Source organism: Rhizophagus irregularis, chromosome 20, assembly GCF_026210795.1.
Source record: "Rhizophagus irregularis chromosome 20, complete sequence".
Classification (NCBI taxonomy): Eukaryota; Fungi; Glomeromycota; class Glomeromycetes; order Glomerales; family Glomeraceae; genus Rhizophagus; species Rhizophagus irregularis.
This window is the reverse complement of record NC_089448.1, coordinates 3,548,924-3,566,232: the sequence shown is the minus strand read 5'-3', so window position 1 is coordinate 3,566,232 and position 17,309 is coordinate 3,548,924. Positions and strand designations below refer to the sequence as shown.

The 17,309-nt window shown below is 27.1% G+C and overlaps 5 protein-coding genes across 5 annotated transcripts; 3 read left to right on the top strand and 2 right to left on the bottom strand.

Annotated features, from left to right (window-relative positions):
- Window positions 1-379: 379 nt before the first annotated feature.
- OCT59_013378 (uncharacterized protein) lies at window positions 380-2,530 on the bottom strand (the record flags this gene model as incomplete). Its single annotated transcript, XM_066140763.1, has 7 exons — window positions 380-1,114; window positions 1,182-1,376; window positions 1,445-1,525; window positions 1,612-1,802; window positions 1,963-2,003; window positions 2,067-2,209; window positions 2,291-2,530. The coding sequence occupies 7 exons, from the start codon at window positions 2,528-2,530 to the stop codon at window positions 380-382; spliced, it is 1,626 nt and encodes a 541-aa protein (XP_066001612.1).
- Window positions 2,531-3,040: 510 nt separating this feature from the next.
- OCT59_013377 (uncharacterized protein) lies at window positions 3,041-3,842 on the top strand (the record flags this gene model as incomplete). Its single annotated transcript, XM_025331773.2, has 5 exons — window positions 3,041-3,068; window positions 3,144-3,273; window positions 3,334-3,459; window positions 3,527-3,587; window positions 3,663-3,842. 5 exons carry the CDS (start codon window positions 3,041-3,043, stop codon window positions 3,840-3,842), a joined length of 525 nt encoding a protein of 174 aa, XP_025182736.1.
- A 2,461-nt stretch (window positions 3,843-6,303) lies between these two features.
- On the top strand, window positions 6,304-7,786 carry OCT59_013376 (uncharacterized protein). Its single transcript, XM_025323435.2, has one exon. The coding sequence runs from the start codon at window positions 6,331-6,333 to the stop codon at window positions 7,690-7,692; it is 1,362 nt and encodes a 453-aa protein (XP_025182735.2). The 5' UTR covers window positions 6,304-6,330; the 3' UTR covers window positions 7,693-7,786.
- A 353-nt stretch (window positions 7,787-8,139) lies between these two features.
- Window positions 8,140-8,781, bottom strand: OCT59_013375 (uncharacterized protein; the record flags this gene model as incomplete). Its single annotated transcript, XM_025310411.2, has 1 exon — window positions 8,140-8,781. The coding sequence occupies one exon, from the start codon at window positions 8,779-8,781 to the stop codon at window positions 8,140-8,142; it is 642 nt and encodes a 213-aa protein (XP_025182734.2).
- Window positions 8,782-13,192: 4,411 nt separating this feature from the next.
- On the top strand, window positions 13,193-13,978 carry OCT59_013374 (uncharacterized protein; the record flags this gene model as incomplete). The annotated part of the gene is made up of 1 exon (XM_025315470.2): window positions 13,193-13,978. The coding sequence occupies one exon, from the start codon at window positions 13,193-13,195 to the stop codon at window positions 13,976-13,978; it is 786 nt and encodes a 261-aa protein (XP_025182733.2).
- Window positions 13,979-17,309: the final 3,331 nt, after the last annotated feature.

Here is a 17,309-nt window from a genome sequence, read left to right as displayed (position 1 = left end):
GGTCATAATCGTCATACATCGTTATATAATATCGAAAATCGACATGTGTACAAACTACATTGGATCGTCATATATCATCGGAAGTCATGTGTGCAATTTATCACGTAACACTGGGTAAATCCTATTTACTGTGAATGACGTATTGAAAATTTTGTAGCTACATAATGCAATTAGGTTATAAAAGCTTTATTTGCAAATTTCATTTAAGAAGCATTTATTACTTTAGTCCAAATACAAAAAATAGTACGAATAATACTAAATCATTAAGATAATGATATAAATGCATAAATAAAGTTCAAGATATCCAAGATATAACAAAAGTATTAGCATGAATAAATTAAAACATCTTCCATTTACTATCATTGAAAATTAAAAAAATTTAATCATTTCTTTGTTTTTTTTCATCACCACTAATTGTCCATTTAATAATGCCAATATTCTCTCTCTTTATTTTCTCTCCGATATTATTATCATTATTTTGTACCCAGTTTTCAATCATATTAAGAAATGCACGTCCTTCTCTCATTTTCTTATTGGTGGATATTTCTATATCTTCAGGGTCAAGCATTTTATCAGTTGTAATAATAATTACTTTAGATCTTGCTCTACTTGTTGCTACATTCCATCTATTTATTTTAAACACAAATTCTTTTTTGGATGTTTTATCCAAATTATAAAATCCAAAACATGCTATAACAATATCTGTTTCTTTTCCTTGCATTTTTTCTGTTGTATCAATTATTTGTAAATTAATATTTGGATATCTTTTAAGCTTTAATTGAATTGCAATTCGTTGTCGATGAGACGGTGTTACTACAAGTAATGATTGCTTCTTGGTTTCTTCCACATTATTTATAGAAATATAAATTTTTTCCACAACTTCGACTTCAGTTTGTAAAAATTTATCTTCTAATGTTCTTGGATTATTTCTTAGTCCCTTGTTTCTAGCCATAAGTTTTACTAGTATAATTGCTGAGTCTGGTGATAAAATTCTTTTAATTCGTGAATCTGGATCTTCAAATAATAATGATGGCAATAATTTTGTTTCTTTTAGCGGTGAAATTTTATAATCTTTACCATATATCATTTGAAAAAAACTATTCGATTTTTCATTCTGAAATAGGAATGATGTTATTAATTCAATTAAAATTGAAATAAAAAAGTATTATGACAAAACAGACCATTTTCCAATTTTCTTTAAGTTGTGCCGTAAGAGGTCCAAAATTATGTTTTTGCTCTTCTCGTAAGATTAAATTTTCCTCATGAATAACGTTACCATTCTCTTTACGCATTAAACATTGTAGGATTGACCCAAATATGAGAAAATGATTGAGTGAAAATGTAGGATAAGTGGCTTGAAGAATTGGTCCAAATTGCTATTTAGAATAAAAAAGGGTAAACACTAAACACAGATTTGATTTGTTTATAAAATTTACGTAATTACCATATGATCTCTGACAACAATTAACTTTCCTGTTTTTGGATTCAAACATTCAATTGCAATGCTAGCATCTGATACCAATAACTATTTAAAAAACAACATAGAAAATTTAATTCAATTTTAAATTATGAATATAATATTTTTGAATTTTAAGTAGTACTTGAACGTACCTGAGAACCTTCGTCGATTATCATTATATCACATCCGACCCAACCAGAATTCCAACTCTTTCTTACTTTAAACCAATCACAAACTGTACTTCCAATCACAGTTGGTTTATCATTAATTCCAATTTTATTCCATAAACTCCATGCTCTACATTTTTTTATTCCATTAAAGTGATTCTTTTTTGAATCATCAGCTAAATCAATGATGTCAAATCACTCGTCTTATGGTGTTGTTTTTGTACAGTTGAAATTCTATCCAGTAAATTTTTGATAGCAGCCCTAGTAAAAGCCGTTACAGTAGTTACACCGACTATATAATTCTTTGTCAACTTACACTTATATTCACTTAAGTACCATGTGGTAAACAGCGAAAGGAAATGTGTTTTACCAGAACCCTATTAAATGGAAAAGGTTGTTAATAAAATAATAATATATACGCAAAATGTAAATATAATTACAGGTGGTCCCCAAACAATTTGAAGTCTCTTTCCAATATTTTTTTTGAAATTTCTTCTTGTGATGGAGATATTTGTAATTTGATCTTTTTAAATTGTTCTACTTCTCCAGTTAGTGCCCACTCATTTGGATCTTTTAAAAGATTCTAAATTAATGAATGTAATTTAATTAGATTTAATTATTTATTTTCTGCAAAAATATTTCGAACAAAAAAAAAGGAATTTACCATAAATACTGATTCATGTTCGTTCCTTTCATCCATTGTAGTAAGCGTATCTAAAACTCTATCAAGATTAATATCATAGTATCGTTTGTAAAGACGATATTTTATCTCTTTCTTAAAATTTGTTGAGAAGATTCCTTTCAAATAAATTGATGGCATTTTTTTTTGTAGGTCACTGTCATCAACTTCAAGAATATCCACAAACAATAAAGGAGATTTACTATAATCTGCTCGATACTTCATATCTGAAAATTGAACTGCCTTTAAGACGGGCTATTTTTTTTGATAAAAATTATAAAATATTTATCATAATATGTTTGCAATTTTTATAAAATCAAGATTTTTAACATACTATCCCTTAAACTTGCACCAAGATCATACATAATGATCCAATTTCCGAAACGATTGAGTCCTTCATTGACAGTGGCCATCTTAAATATTTGACAAGGAGGAAGTTATTTGATGGATGGGATAATGAAATCAAAATTGTAAAAGTTATAACCAAAATATGTTTGTAAATTTGATAAATTTAAATTGATTAAATTTGAATAATTACAGATAGAATGACGTACAGACGTACAGATAGAGTGACGTATAAATATCGCTGTTGCTAACATTGACCACATGACAACATCACGACGTAATCAGATTTTCATGTACCAGTTTTTGAACATATAAATTTTGGACACGTAGATTAAACTTATTTATAAATACATTCTCGTTTCTAATATCAAACTCGGACAAAAAATAAAAATGTCGCACGCAGAAAATGAATTGTCTGGTAAGTATGGGCATTTTAATGACTAACAAAGTACAGACTGGGTCGTATTTAACACAATATTTTGCTCTATGAAAGAATTTAAAAGCTTTTTCAAAGACAGCCATGAGGCTTGTGTAGCTTATTATGACTGTCTATCCATCAATGAGTCTGGTTTAACATATCTGGATCCAGTGAAATGCGAGGCCAAAAACTTTGATTCAAAAAAGTAAGTAATTTCATTGACACTTCCTGTTCAAGTCACTATTAACATCACCCTTTTATACAGAGTAGCTAAAGAGCAAGAAAAAAGAATCCTTTCATTTATAGAAAAATTCAACAAAGTTAAAGAAGAAAGAGGAGCTCCTTTTGCACGGGAAGAATTGAAAGCTACTCTAATCTACAGCAATAATTTGTATGTTGCATATTATTTTCAGAATGAAAACACAGATTCATTGAATACTTATGTCATCCCTTTTTAGGCCAAAGCCATTCAATTATCTCCATGGACCAGGTCCAGAAATTCCATATCCAGATAATAATGTAAATACTAATCAAAATTACTTTTCACGAAGTGACAGTGGTAACATTTTATTAATTTTTTTTGCAATTTTACAGCCTTCAGTTGGCAAAGCGATTCAACTTATTGGCCATAAAATCAAACTTTACAATGATGATGTTGAGGTTATTGCGGTCAAAATAACTAAAAATGGTATTTTTTTAAATGTAGAAAAAAATGTAGAAGGAGAATTGATTCACCATGAAATTAGTTATGAGAATGATATAGTTCCCTTGTGAATGTTCTTATTTTACAGTAATTGTCTATCCGGATAAAAAAATTCGTCACCGTTAAGGATTTTCATATCCGGATATCTGTTTTAAATAAACTGGATAGCATCCGGATAGTATCGGATAAATACGTTAATTTCGCGGAGTGCTAAAGGATTTTTTAATGAGTTTATTAGAGGTTACCCGAAAATAATCCGTCAATATCATGTATCCAATTGTATGAATTTTAAAGCCAAGTAATTTAATTAGTATTATTGTTTAGTAAGAGTTAAATAAAATAAAAAAAGAAATCAGTCACGGACTTAAACACGAGTTTAAAAAGTTTGAGTATAAGTAAGAATTAAGTCACAAAACTAAAGTAATCCAAAAAATTTAAATGTGTATCTGGGTCACGTGATACTCATTCGGACCTGCCAACTAAAAAAAAAATTTATCCGGATATCCATTTTTATCGGATATCCTTTAGCTTAACCGGATGTGCTGAATCCGGATACAATCAATACACTGGATAAAGTATTTATTTGGTTTCAAATATATAGGAAATATCAAAAAAGTTTTAAGATTGCCCTTATGAAAGTTTAGAATTCTATTTACCAGCGATGCTATTTTTAAAACAATTAACAATTTGTCATCTATTAGCAATTAGCCAGCAAACTTTATGTTTGAATAAGAAAATTTTATTCGTATTTTATACGCAAAATAGTAAAATATTCTAGAATAGATTGTAAATAAAATTTTGTACTCTTTATTCATATTTTAATAATATTTTTTTTAAAAAAAATTACATTTTATTGTTACAAAATACTATAGTCATAATTTCATAAATAAATATAAATAAATTATTATTAAAATATTTCTATCTTTCAGAATCAGTCCCAATAGTGTTTGGTGTTCCAATGTAAAAAATTATGTCAATAGAGTTAGTATAATCATGAAAATGCCATAGCTCCATGATAAAAATAGCAATATCAGCAATATTATTATTCAACTATGATATAACTAAAAATATTATTTTTTTAATAAAAATAAAAAAAATGAAAAATAAAAACATGAGTATTACAAAAGAGAGAAGGAAAAATGTGTACGGTAATCTGAACAATGATTCACGATATATATTGTCCAATCAAATTCGGTGGTGGATCAGGCATCTACAGAATTTGGTCACGGGATCAATAGTGGCGGCCGATATAATAGTAATTCCGACTAGCACTATCGAGTTTGACGATACTTACCATTAATTGAAAATTTTAGTGTTGATTAAGCATATGATATGACGAATACATTTGTTCTGTTGTAAATTGATCAAGTTAATTCTTCAACATTCCAATCTGAATACGGACCGAAATACGAACCAAGCAACAACACTGAAAGTACAAAATATTATTAAAATATTACCTGTATATTATGTGCGAATACTCTTAAAGCGCATATTCTCATAGACACAATTTAATTGTCAAAAAATTCAACAAAGGCTTTTAATAAAAAAAAAATTATTACTTTAAAATTAAATAGAAAAATTATAAAATATATATATATATATAATATAATTTGTCTACCGTTAAAATAATAAAACCCGACTAATTATCTCTGAATTGTAAATGATAATTGGGGTGTTGAATTTTTTGCTCAAATCCAAACGTAATTTAAATCCTTTCAAATTCTTTTCTTGCTGATGTCGAGATATTCACATGATTTTGCATCATCATATGAAAATATGGTGGGCTTTTAGATTACTTGTACAAAAATATTTAGTGGACTTTTTATACCTTTAAAATAATCTAAAAAATTAAAAAATTTAATAATAACCATTTTTTTTAATAACCTAATAACCTATTGTTTCAAATTTATAAAATTCGGAATGACTGTTAAAATAACAACAAAAATGGTATGATAACCTTCTGATATCGACAACAATACGATGATCGTTCGTTTTGTATACGTAAGTACATTAATAAGGATTAAGGATTATAAAAAATATTAATACTGTATTTGATTCTTACCAAAAAAAGATTTAAGATTTTGAGAATAATGGAAACAATCAATTTAATTAGGAAAAAAATTTTGTATATCCCGATATTTGCTGAATCTCATGATTTTCAACATGCATAATAATATTGGATGTTAAACAGTTAACAGTTAATGAAATTTGATTAAAAAGATAAAAAAAAAATTATAATGTAATTAAATTAGAAACTATATCGGTAAAAATTATTTTAACTATCTAATAAAGCGGTAATGTTATCATCAAAATCAACGATTATTGATTTCGTGTTATTGTTATTATTTAACATTCTCATAAATGAAAGAATTACAAATGAGAAATGTTACACAAAGCGCCACATTATAAATTATGAGAAATATGACGGCTGATCAACAATTTATTGCGCATGTTTGCTATGCAACCGTATGTAACATTACACGACCAATAATAAAGTATATATAATAACGACTTTTTTTACTCCTGATTATTATTATTTACTTTTTTAAATATTTCATTATGTCCGATATATCCGATTCACAAAATAATAATAATAATAATAATATTTTTTTATCAAAAAATTCAAATATTATAAATTATGAATCAACATTTAAATTTAATATTAAAAGTCCTAATATAATTTTTATTAATGATTTTATGTCAAAACTTTTTAAAGAATTATTACAAGAATTATATATAATCCTTTTAAACGCAGAAGTTGAAGAAATTTGTGATTCTAAAAAAGATAAATTAAATGAATTTATAAATAATTTTTTATTTGAGTATGATTTAGATCCTAAAAATGTATTTGAAATTATTACAAGTAATTCTCAAAATATTTATTATTATTCAAGTTTGGTTGGATTTTTTTATCAAAATGGTATTGGTTGTAATGTAGATGAAATTAAAGCATATGAAATATTTTCTAATGCTGTTAAAAATAATAATCAAAGATCAAAATCAAAATCAAAATCAACAGATCAAGAAAATGATTCTATTTCATTTTATTGTAATGATAATAATAATATAAATGAAATAATTGTACAATATTTTTATTCATTATTTCTTTATAAAGATATTATATTATTTAGAAAAGATAATTATAAATTACATAAGAGAAATGCTGAAAATGGTGATCCAGTATCACAATATTATATAGGTATTTGTTGTCATTATGGTAAAAATATTGATGGAGATTATGAAAAGTCATTTGAATGGTATTTAAAATCATCAGAAGGTGGAAATATTAAAGCAACTTATGTATTAGGTTTAAGATATATGTTAGGTTTACGTTATCAAAATGGATATTATATTATGAAAGACGAAGAAAAAGGTTTTGAATTAATTTTAGAATCTGCTGAAGGAGGTCATAAATATGCTTCTCATAAATTGGGTGAATTTTATGAAAATGGTATATGCGTTTTAAAAGATAAGAAGAAAGCTTTTGATTGGTATTTAAAAGCTGCAAATAAAGGTGATAGTCATTGTCAATATTTAATATCAAATTATTATTATGAAGGAATTTATGTATTAAAAAATGAAAAGAAAGGATTTTATTGGAATAGAAAAGCTGCAATAAATGGTCATTATGATTCTCAACATAAATTAGCTGAATATTATTTTAATAATAAGAATGAGAAGAAAGCATTTAAATGGTATTTAAAATTAGCCAATAAAAATTTTATAAGAGCTATTTATTTAGTTGCAAAATATTATAGAGATGGTAATGGAACTGATAAAAATTTGATTGAAGCTTCAAAATGGTTTAGTAAATATGAATTATCAAAAATTTATGGATGTAAATTGATTACTTTGAATAATTTTTTGGAAGGTTTAGATATTAATGCCTTTGAAATAGAAACGTATAAACATCTTCCTTAAATTTATTTTATTTTTAATAATTATTTATCATTATTTATATATGTAAGAGCATTATTTAATATTAATAAAATGAGTATTTTTAAAATGCTGTAAATGTGGGAGCACATGATTAAAATTCTGAGATTATCCATAAAGAAAATACCCTGATTCGGTTATGAACATTTATTACGGAATGAGTACGATGTGAATCTTAAATAATGTGATGAAATTAACGAAAAACTTGGAAAAAATGATGTTCTCTCCTATCGTTTAGTATATCTGCTAATATCTGCTAGTATTAAGAAAATCAATGTGGCACACTTTTCACTATATAGTATCCAGGTAATTTAAAATCTTATTACTATTCAGTCAATAAAATCTATAAATTCGCAACCAACAGTAAATCTCATACTTAAATATTCTTTTTGAATAGTACTATTATTAATAATTTAAATTTGACAGAAAATTTTAATCAAAATATGCTTCCCCTTCACCTCCTCCTCCATCATCATCAAATGCATCATCATCTCCATCGTCAAAATAATTTTCAAAATAATCCGCAGCTTCTTCATATTCTTCATCCTCTAGATCTTGTTCCATATTTGAATCTTTTTCAAACTCATTTTCGTTCTCATGTTCCACATTTTTAGTCTTTTCTCTACCTTCTTGCTCTAATAATTGTCCAAATGTTAAATTTAGGTCAGATTGAACTTTCCTTTGATTTGTATCAATGGAATTTGTTACTTTTATTGATTTATCTTTAACAATATGTAACTCTTGTGGAAAATATGCTAAATCTGTTTTAACATCTTGTAATGAACGTTGAGTTTTCTTTTTTTTGAATTGATCAGTATATCGTTGAATATCACGCGAGGAAGGTGTTGAAGTTATAAAGAAAAGCGAATCTTTAAGAGATGCTTTATATGCAAACAATGCTTTAAGCACTTCCTGTTCATCTTCAGAAGGGGGTATTGATTCTTGAAATTCGATCCTAGGAGAGGTGTCACTTGAAAGAGTTTGATGTAATTCATTAGATGATTGTTCAAACAAAATATTCTTTGGTCGTCCACGTTTTGGACGAGTAAAGCTTGTTCTAGATCCTGTTTTCATAGTTGTACCAAATATAGTTGAATCTTGTGAAGATAAGGAAAGAAAGAAAAGATGTAAGATTAATATTTAAATAAAATTATTTGTGTATAATATGACTCAGACTGAAACAACTTACATTATTGACATAATAAAGAAACTACACCACACATAATTTGTCATATATTTTTTCTTAGCGGAAATCTTGGATAGCAAATAACAATTCTTACACCAATTTTGCACAACTTTATATCGGCTGTTTTGATTAATAAACAAACATTTTATGTGGAATGACGTAATACATAAGTAAAAAAATTAAATATTGACGCGACTGGAAATATATTATTGCTGTTTTCTAATTACTGTGATCTAGCATTATTTAATAAAAAAAAAAATTTTTGAGAAAATATGTGAAAATAAAAATTTTATTGCATTTTCAAATAAAGGAGGTATGATTATAAGCTGAAAATTACAATTTTAAGAAAAAATTTTCAATTTTTAAATAAGTTTACTTATAAGTAACTTTTTAAATTTTGTGTAACAAATCGTTTTTTAAAAAGTAAACTTATTTAAAGATTGAAAATTTTTTCTTAAAATTATAATTTTAGCTTATAATCAAACCTCCTTTATTTGAAAATGCAATAAAATTTTTATTTTCACATATTTTCTCAAAAATTTTTTTTTTTTTATTAAATAATGTTAGATCACAGTAATTAGAAAACAGCAATAAGACTAGAATAGTTAATACTCAATAAATAATCAATTTAATTAATAATTATTAAGTTTCTCAGATTATAATATAATGAATTCTTTATTGATTTAGTATTTACAAAAATTTTGACAGTATCATCAAATAAAAACATACGTTCATATCATGAACTTTTTTTAATGTTCTTGTCTTATATTGATGATTCTAAAATAAAACATGAATTAATTATGACTGGCGGCGGACTGGGCATGGGAGGCGTAATAGTCTCAGCACATGACAAAAAGTTTGGATATGGTGGCTATAGACTTATTACCCAAAGGAGGCGTGTGACAGAGGAAAACATACGGTCGTGATAAAAAGTGCTTGATCTTGTGGAGAAATTTCGTAAGAAACATCTGGCGGAACGTTAGGCGTAATATTTTCTGTAAGAATAGCAGTAATTTCCATGTTCAGGTCCATTAAATGAATCAAGCTGTGTAAGCGTAAAAATCAAGTATTTGGCTACAATCGTAGCGTTGACGTATATCAGAGTTTTGTTTGAATCTAACTACGTCAAAACGTAGCAAAGAATATTTTTTGTATTAGTAATTTTTCATATTTTGGTACTTGTCTGCTGCTATTTTAAAAAAAAAATAGCACCCAGGCCGCACGGCGAGGACGTCAGTACCATTTGCGACCCAAAAAAATATAATAGTGTACTGCAACTAAATTACAAGTACAACTACTTAAGTGTAATATATGTTCTTATCAGTGCAGTATTAAGTGTAGTATAAGTTCTTTTCAGTGCAATACAAGTGTAGTATATGTTCTTTTCAGTGTTCCATAAGACCGAGAGGGACCGTTATCCTATCCACAAGTAGTGACATTTTCTTTCACTTTGTATATCTTGAAAAAGGAAAAAATTCCCGAAAATAAAAAAATTTTTTTACCAAGGCCTTTGACCGGTAAGGAAGGCACATAACCAACTCCTGCTACGGAGTCAGTAGACCTTACAACGGGTGCAACTCAAAGGTAACCTGGGGCGCGACCGTTTTAAACCCTTACAGTCGAAAAAGGGAAAGGTAACTTGGACCTTTAATAGAACGCGACCGTTTTAAACCCTTACAGTCGAAAAAGGGAAAGGTAACTTGGACCTTTAATAGAACGCGACCGTTTTAAACCCTCACAGCCGAAAAGGGAAAGGTAACTTGGACCTTTAATAGAACGCGACCGTTTTAAACCCTTACAGTCAAAAGGGAACTCTTAGTAGAGATAAGAACCTCTAAAAGAGTTAGAAAAAAGTAGAGACAAAGAACTCTATTTTTTCGTATAACGCGTATAACGGTTATGTGGCTGAGTTGATTATGGGAAAATTTTTCTCATGACAATAATTTCCTTATTAATCTATTAAATATGATGATTACGTGTGATGATCATAAGTACAAGCTCAGCTGAAGTTGAAGATTATGTAAGTTATCTATGAAAAGATATATTATAAACATCTTTAACAGTACTATTGTATATAACGGTAATAGAAAAAGAGTCATTTAAAATTTATTTTTTAATATCTGTAAATATTTGTAAATATCTAACATTTTTAATAATTTTGAAATTTTTAGCCGATTTTTTTTGTAAATATAGCTTCGGTTGATTAATAGACATTTCACTTGCATCTACTATCTGAAAATTTCAGATGTTTCGGAAATACCCTAAAGTCCCTTCACCAGCTATATCCATTTTGAAACACATTTCATCGGTTCAATTTACGATACTTAGGATCCAAATCATGTTAAAAAAAAAGACAATTTATAATTCAATAACTTATAATTTATTAATTTATCAATCACAAATACTTGCATTGTATAATTCTTTTAATGACTTTAAAATTTTCTGATAATTATATTACAATAGATATTATATATTTTGCGATATTTTGGGTTTAAAGTAACTTTCCAAAATGGCGACCCAGACGTTACGTTCTGTTCTGCACTTTAATACGAGTTTAGTCGGGATGGTCGATATTTTGAGAAAGTAATACTTTGTTTTTTTTATAATTACTACTTATGTAAGTGAATATACAAATAATGCAACCTTTCGTTCTCAAAAAAAAAAATAAAATAAAAATAATAAAATAAAGTTAAAAGATCATTATTTCTTTATTTATTAACATTTTTCTTCTGTTTTTTTTTAGTTTTCTAATTAATAAATATAATCTTAAATAATTATAGGAAACATCACCGAATTACATTCACATGATAAAATGTATAATTCAAGAATGTATATTCATTATAAAAGCCCAAATAAAAGGATCATCAATCATTGGCAGACGGATTTATAGGCTGAAGGAAACGCGGAGTTTACGAAAAAATTGTAGATGTCACGTAATTAATAATTACTAATAAGAATTTTTTGAAGCAACTATCGATAACAGATAAGAATTTTGCGAGTTTATGTATACTTGCTATAATACCACCAAATATCAATCATGAAATCAAAGTTTTATAAGACAAATATAAAAGTCAGAGTTGTTGCTGGTCGTAAGTAATAATAGATTGTGACTTAGGTAACGAAACCGTAAATCAAGCTTACAATACGGGCGTGTTGCAACTGTTGCATGTAAATAGTTGAAATATAGGCCAGACGTTGCGACAATTTAGAATTCGACCGGTTAAATGGAATATAATGAAATTTAATATGGATATTTCCGAATATACAATTATGCAATTATCGCGTGAAATCAAATTAAAGCCATACCCTCTTTGGGTTAGTAAAAAGCTTGATCTAGAATTCAAAAGGCAATGTATCTTTTTATTAAAATAGATATCTTTATATACGATTTGGGTAATAAAATATCAAAAAATTCTTATTTGGTCAAGACAAAAATTTAATAATATCAATTTTGGTTAGTTTTAGTTGCCATATTTGGACTTTAAAAGAAAAAATAATTTTAGTTCGTTTTCATTGTAGACTTGCTTGACATACCATTAAATTTTCAGATTTTCTTTATTCATTTTTGTGGTGAAAAAAATATCAATTAGTTAATACTTTGTGTAACCAAACATCAATTGACTTTTTTAAATTTTAGAATATTTTCATAGAACAAATAGAACAAATTAGCGAAAAATATTTAATACAAATTAGCAAATTATATGAAATAAATATATTACGACTAGTCTTTTTCAGAATTAGTGTAATTTTTGAAAATTCAATGTCTGTCTTTTTTTAGAAATGTGGGTAATCCGATGTCCGATCATTGCCGAACACAAATATTTTTTTTTTTCCTTTCAGCCTATCAAAAATTTAATATTTCTTTGTTATCCCTAAAGAAGAAAATTTTAGCGTTTCGTTATACAATCTAATGCATTGCATTAAATAATAAATTATATTATGATTGTACGTGACAAATAGATGATCTCGTGAATTTTTTTTTTTCAAAAAAAAGAAAAAAAAAATTTAGGAAGCATTGTGTAAAAATCATTTGTGAATTAATTATTATATTTGTATCACTTTTATAATATTTGCGTTCAAAACGGTTTAGATTTCGTGTAACAAATTTGTTTCGTCTCATTTTTTTTTTATTTAAACGCATTTTTTTTTTACTTTGGTTTTTATCGTGATTCTCATAATTTATTCATCTTTTCAATCATGAGAAATCATATTTTTACGAACCTTTTTTTGGTCCTTATGATATTTATTTTTTTTATTAATAATAATTTTAATGTTAATGCTGAAATAACTATCAAAGCAATGTTAAAAGCAGATATTAATGATAAAAAATTGGTAACTCGACAAACTGGACCCTCAAAATTAAGTTGTTATTATGCTATTGATAATGTTCATAAATCTACTACTCTTGATGTTGGAGTACCTCAAAATACAATTTTTGCAAAATTTACTATAGAATGTAATGTTAAATCAGTAAAAGTTGCTGTTACTAAGTATTCATTAGAAAAATTCGATACAAACGTTCAGTGGGTTAGTATGACGGGTGTTTCTATGAAGAATTTAGGAAGTGTAGGAATTCCTAAAACTATTGGATCATCTATTATTGATAGTTTTTTACTCAGTGCGGACCCTTCAGAATGTCTTAATGCTCCAGATGATGGACTTGGAGTTTTGGCCAGGGCTGAAATGTGTTTTTCTTTTAACGCTCCACCAGAATATACTGTAACGTATTTACAACCCTGTGCAAAGGCTGGAAATATTATATCGGATTGTCCTAATTCTACTCCATCTCCGGGAGGAATTCCATTTCCTCCTGGAAAAATCCCTCCTCAATCTCCAAATAAACCGTCCGAAAATATTCCATCTCCCAAGCTTCCCAAGCCTCCTAATTCCCCTGATTCAGACTCTCCATATTGCTATTATAATTATACTCCCACTAGTACTGCACCATCTAATACCATAATTACCTCTACGCCTTCTCCTTCTTTAATTTGCTTAAATTCTTCCTCTTCTTCCATTTTTTCATCATTTTTCTTTCCTCTTTTCTTTTCTTGTTGTTTTTCACTTACTTTTCTTTTCATGATATGAAATTTATTCTCTATATAGATTGTATTTAACACGACAATTAATATCAATTATTAAATTAAAGAAAGTATTAATCATGTAAGACAATTTTATGTTTTTAATTTTCGAGATGGGTTAATACCGGTGGATAATTTAAATTATGTGCACCTTCATTCATGTTACGTCAATCTATTTATAAAATAAATTTCCCAATTCCACGATAAAAGTATTTGCAAAGATTGCGTTTCAACTTTATTAAGAGTACTAATAAAGTTAATAGTACGAGACCATTAATACAAAATTACAAAATAAAAAAGAAAAACTGGCTTCCGTATCACGATAAAAGTAGGGTTCACCTATATGAACAATATAATTGATATATTAAAGATTTATATGGCGAAGATAATTTATTAAGATCATGTGACCACGAAATCAAGCGAAATTTGCGAAAAATAATAATGAAATTTATAAAAAATCCATTAACCATCAAAATAAATTTTCTTAAATTTACATTTAAAATGAAGGCGAAAGTTTGCTTTTATTATTCATTAAAAAATTTAATAAGAAATAATTTATAAAAATAACTTATAAAAAAAAAATAAGAAATTTTTTTTTTTGAAAAATATTTTCTAAATAAATTGTTATAATTTTTTACTTGTTTCACGGGATATTTTTTTTTATTCTATTTATTTTATTTTTATTTTTTTAATTCTATTTTTATCTTTTAGTTATTTTTAGTTATTTTAGTTATATAACCTGTAGTTGTTTTTAGTTGTTTATAGATTAGATAAAAAAGCGGAAGCTTAGCGATATAAAGTGGCTGAATATAAGTGGCTGTATAGACAAATGTGCCCAGATCGCCACAATTGGCCGGGAGACGATATTGGCCGGGAGACAATTATGTCCGAAGGACAGATTCGTCCTAAAAATTTAATATTATATAAAGGGCCGATGTTGGAGGATAAAAGTTCTAGTTCAGTTTAGAATTCGTCTAGTTTTATTGTTATAAGATAGATATCTGGATATTACAGAGCGCCGGTTGAGGTAGTAATATCGTATTCTTTTATTAACGAATAAACCTGTCGATTTGCTTCCGAATTATTGATACACGATTTATCACATTTTAGTTATCACATTGTTTATTATCGTTTTATTATCATTTATTATCACTTGTTAACTTTCGTTATACATTTGCTAATTAATTGTTATTATAAACTGAACATACTATCCGATTTACCCCTAATCCATTATATCATTAATTATCGTTTATAATCGCCCATTATCGTTTACCGTATAGACTTTCACTTTATCATCAGTTATATATCGTCATATTACTTTATCGTTCATCAACCGATCATTATATTTATTTCTGTTACTACCTACCAAACGACCAAACGTCATAAATCGGTGGTAACACTTGCTATGAACATCTTGATTTACTTCTTTCATTTCATTATAAAATTACAGTAATTTAATTATCGGTTCCCAAAGTATTTGAATAATGGTTTTTGGATATATGAACTTGCCAATTAATTATAACTATTAGCTTGCAAAATTTTGCAAGTTCAAATTTTTAAAATTTAAATTTACGTTATTAAACGGATTCGCAGGTTTTTATTTTATTTTTTTTAATTGTGTATATAATTTTTATTATACCGTACTGTACCTATTTATACTATTTATACGGTAATATTACTATAGCTTGACGTATCACGAATTTCACGAAATTAAATGGATTTTAACTCAATGGTCTAAGTTTAGTTTTTGCCCTTTAATTTATTGATTATTGGTCAGTCTAATAGGATCATGCAAATTTTGACGGACTGATATTTTTTGTTGATGGCTAAATAATTAATATTTTTCTTTTATTGGCTAAATATCAAATATATTTGCAGTTTAATTATACTTTTTATATACTCTTACTATAATAATAGCATGATCTTGCGTGACTGACGCAATAATCTAGTGATTGGTTATGATGCCATAACCAATCACTATTATTTAATATGGCACGGATGATTTCCCGACAAGACCATTTGCCTGCCAAGTTTGGCCAGAGTTATGCAGAGTTATGCACGAGCACGTGATCAAACGGCCAGCGTTAGGCTGTCAGGAAAATGTCCTGTCGCCGTAAGCGAAAATATATATATACATTTTTTTGTTTGGGTACGGAACATTTCGCCAAAAGGACATTCCGTCGAAAAATAAGGCCAACATTATGCAGCATTATGAATAAATAACTCAGGCCAGAGATAATTTTTTGACGAAATGGCTTTCAGCAAAATGTCCCGATACCTTTTTTTTTAAGCGATAAAAACGGAAAAATGAACATATTTTGACAGTACTGTAAATTGAGTTCAATAATATATAATTTTTTGCGAACTTAAAATTAGTTTATTGAAATAAGTTTTTTTTTTATTTTTTTTTTAGTAATAAACTTGAAAATGAAATATTTATCATTTAATGTGTACTTTATTGTATTATTCGCTACAAAAGATATTATTTGGCGTTAACATGTGATTTGAATAAAATGCACATATCGAATGTAAACGTTCATTTTATTTGATTAAATTTTAGTAAGACAAAAAAAAGATTAATTTCCATCGCGCGGAATTGTCGTCTTTATATTTATTAGTTTTTATTATACATAGTCTAATCATGCGTATTATTTTTGACAATTGACACAAACAAAAATTATAGGTCATCCATGAAAAAAGTAATACACTATAATTATTTCAATCCGTACCCACTCGGTTCACGTGGATTTTTTTGACAGAAATAAAAAATGTACGTGAAAAAATGAAAATTTTAGCCGGTACTATACGCAAAAAAGGATATTAATAAGTCTATAACTCCTAACATAAAGTTCTTTTATGGACTGTTTTGTCGTCATAACTTTTCTTGTAATCTAAATTTAGTTGTTTTATTGAATTAATTGAAAATTCATGTTGTGTATCGTTAATTTCTTTGAACTCATTCAAAATTTTCCTTCTCTAGTTTGATTTTTTTTTTACCTAAATTAGTTTAAAGTTACTTTGTAAATAGTATTAATATTCATTGTGTTTATACCAAAACCAGCATTTTTTCCTTTCATTACATCATTGTTTCACGATTTTTCTTTTATAGAACAATCATGCTATAATAATCAGGATGATCCTTACAATTTTTTTTCCTTCTATGTAACTGGATCGCCTAGACGCTTTAATGAAATTCGTTTGTATGACGGATTTATTTAACGGAGTATACTTTTGATAATGAAGTTATATTGCATTACTATTGCTAATGAAATTATTTGTGATTGCATATTCCTAATAAAGCGTACTATAAAAATCATTTCATTTTATCGATTGTAAAC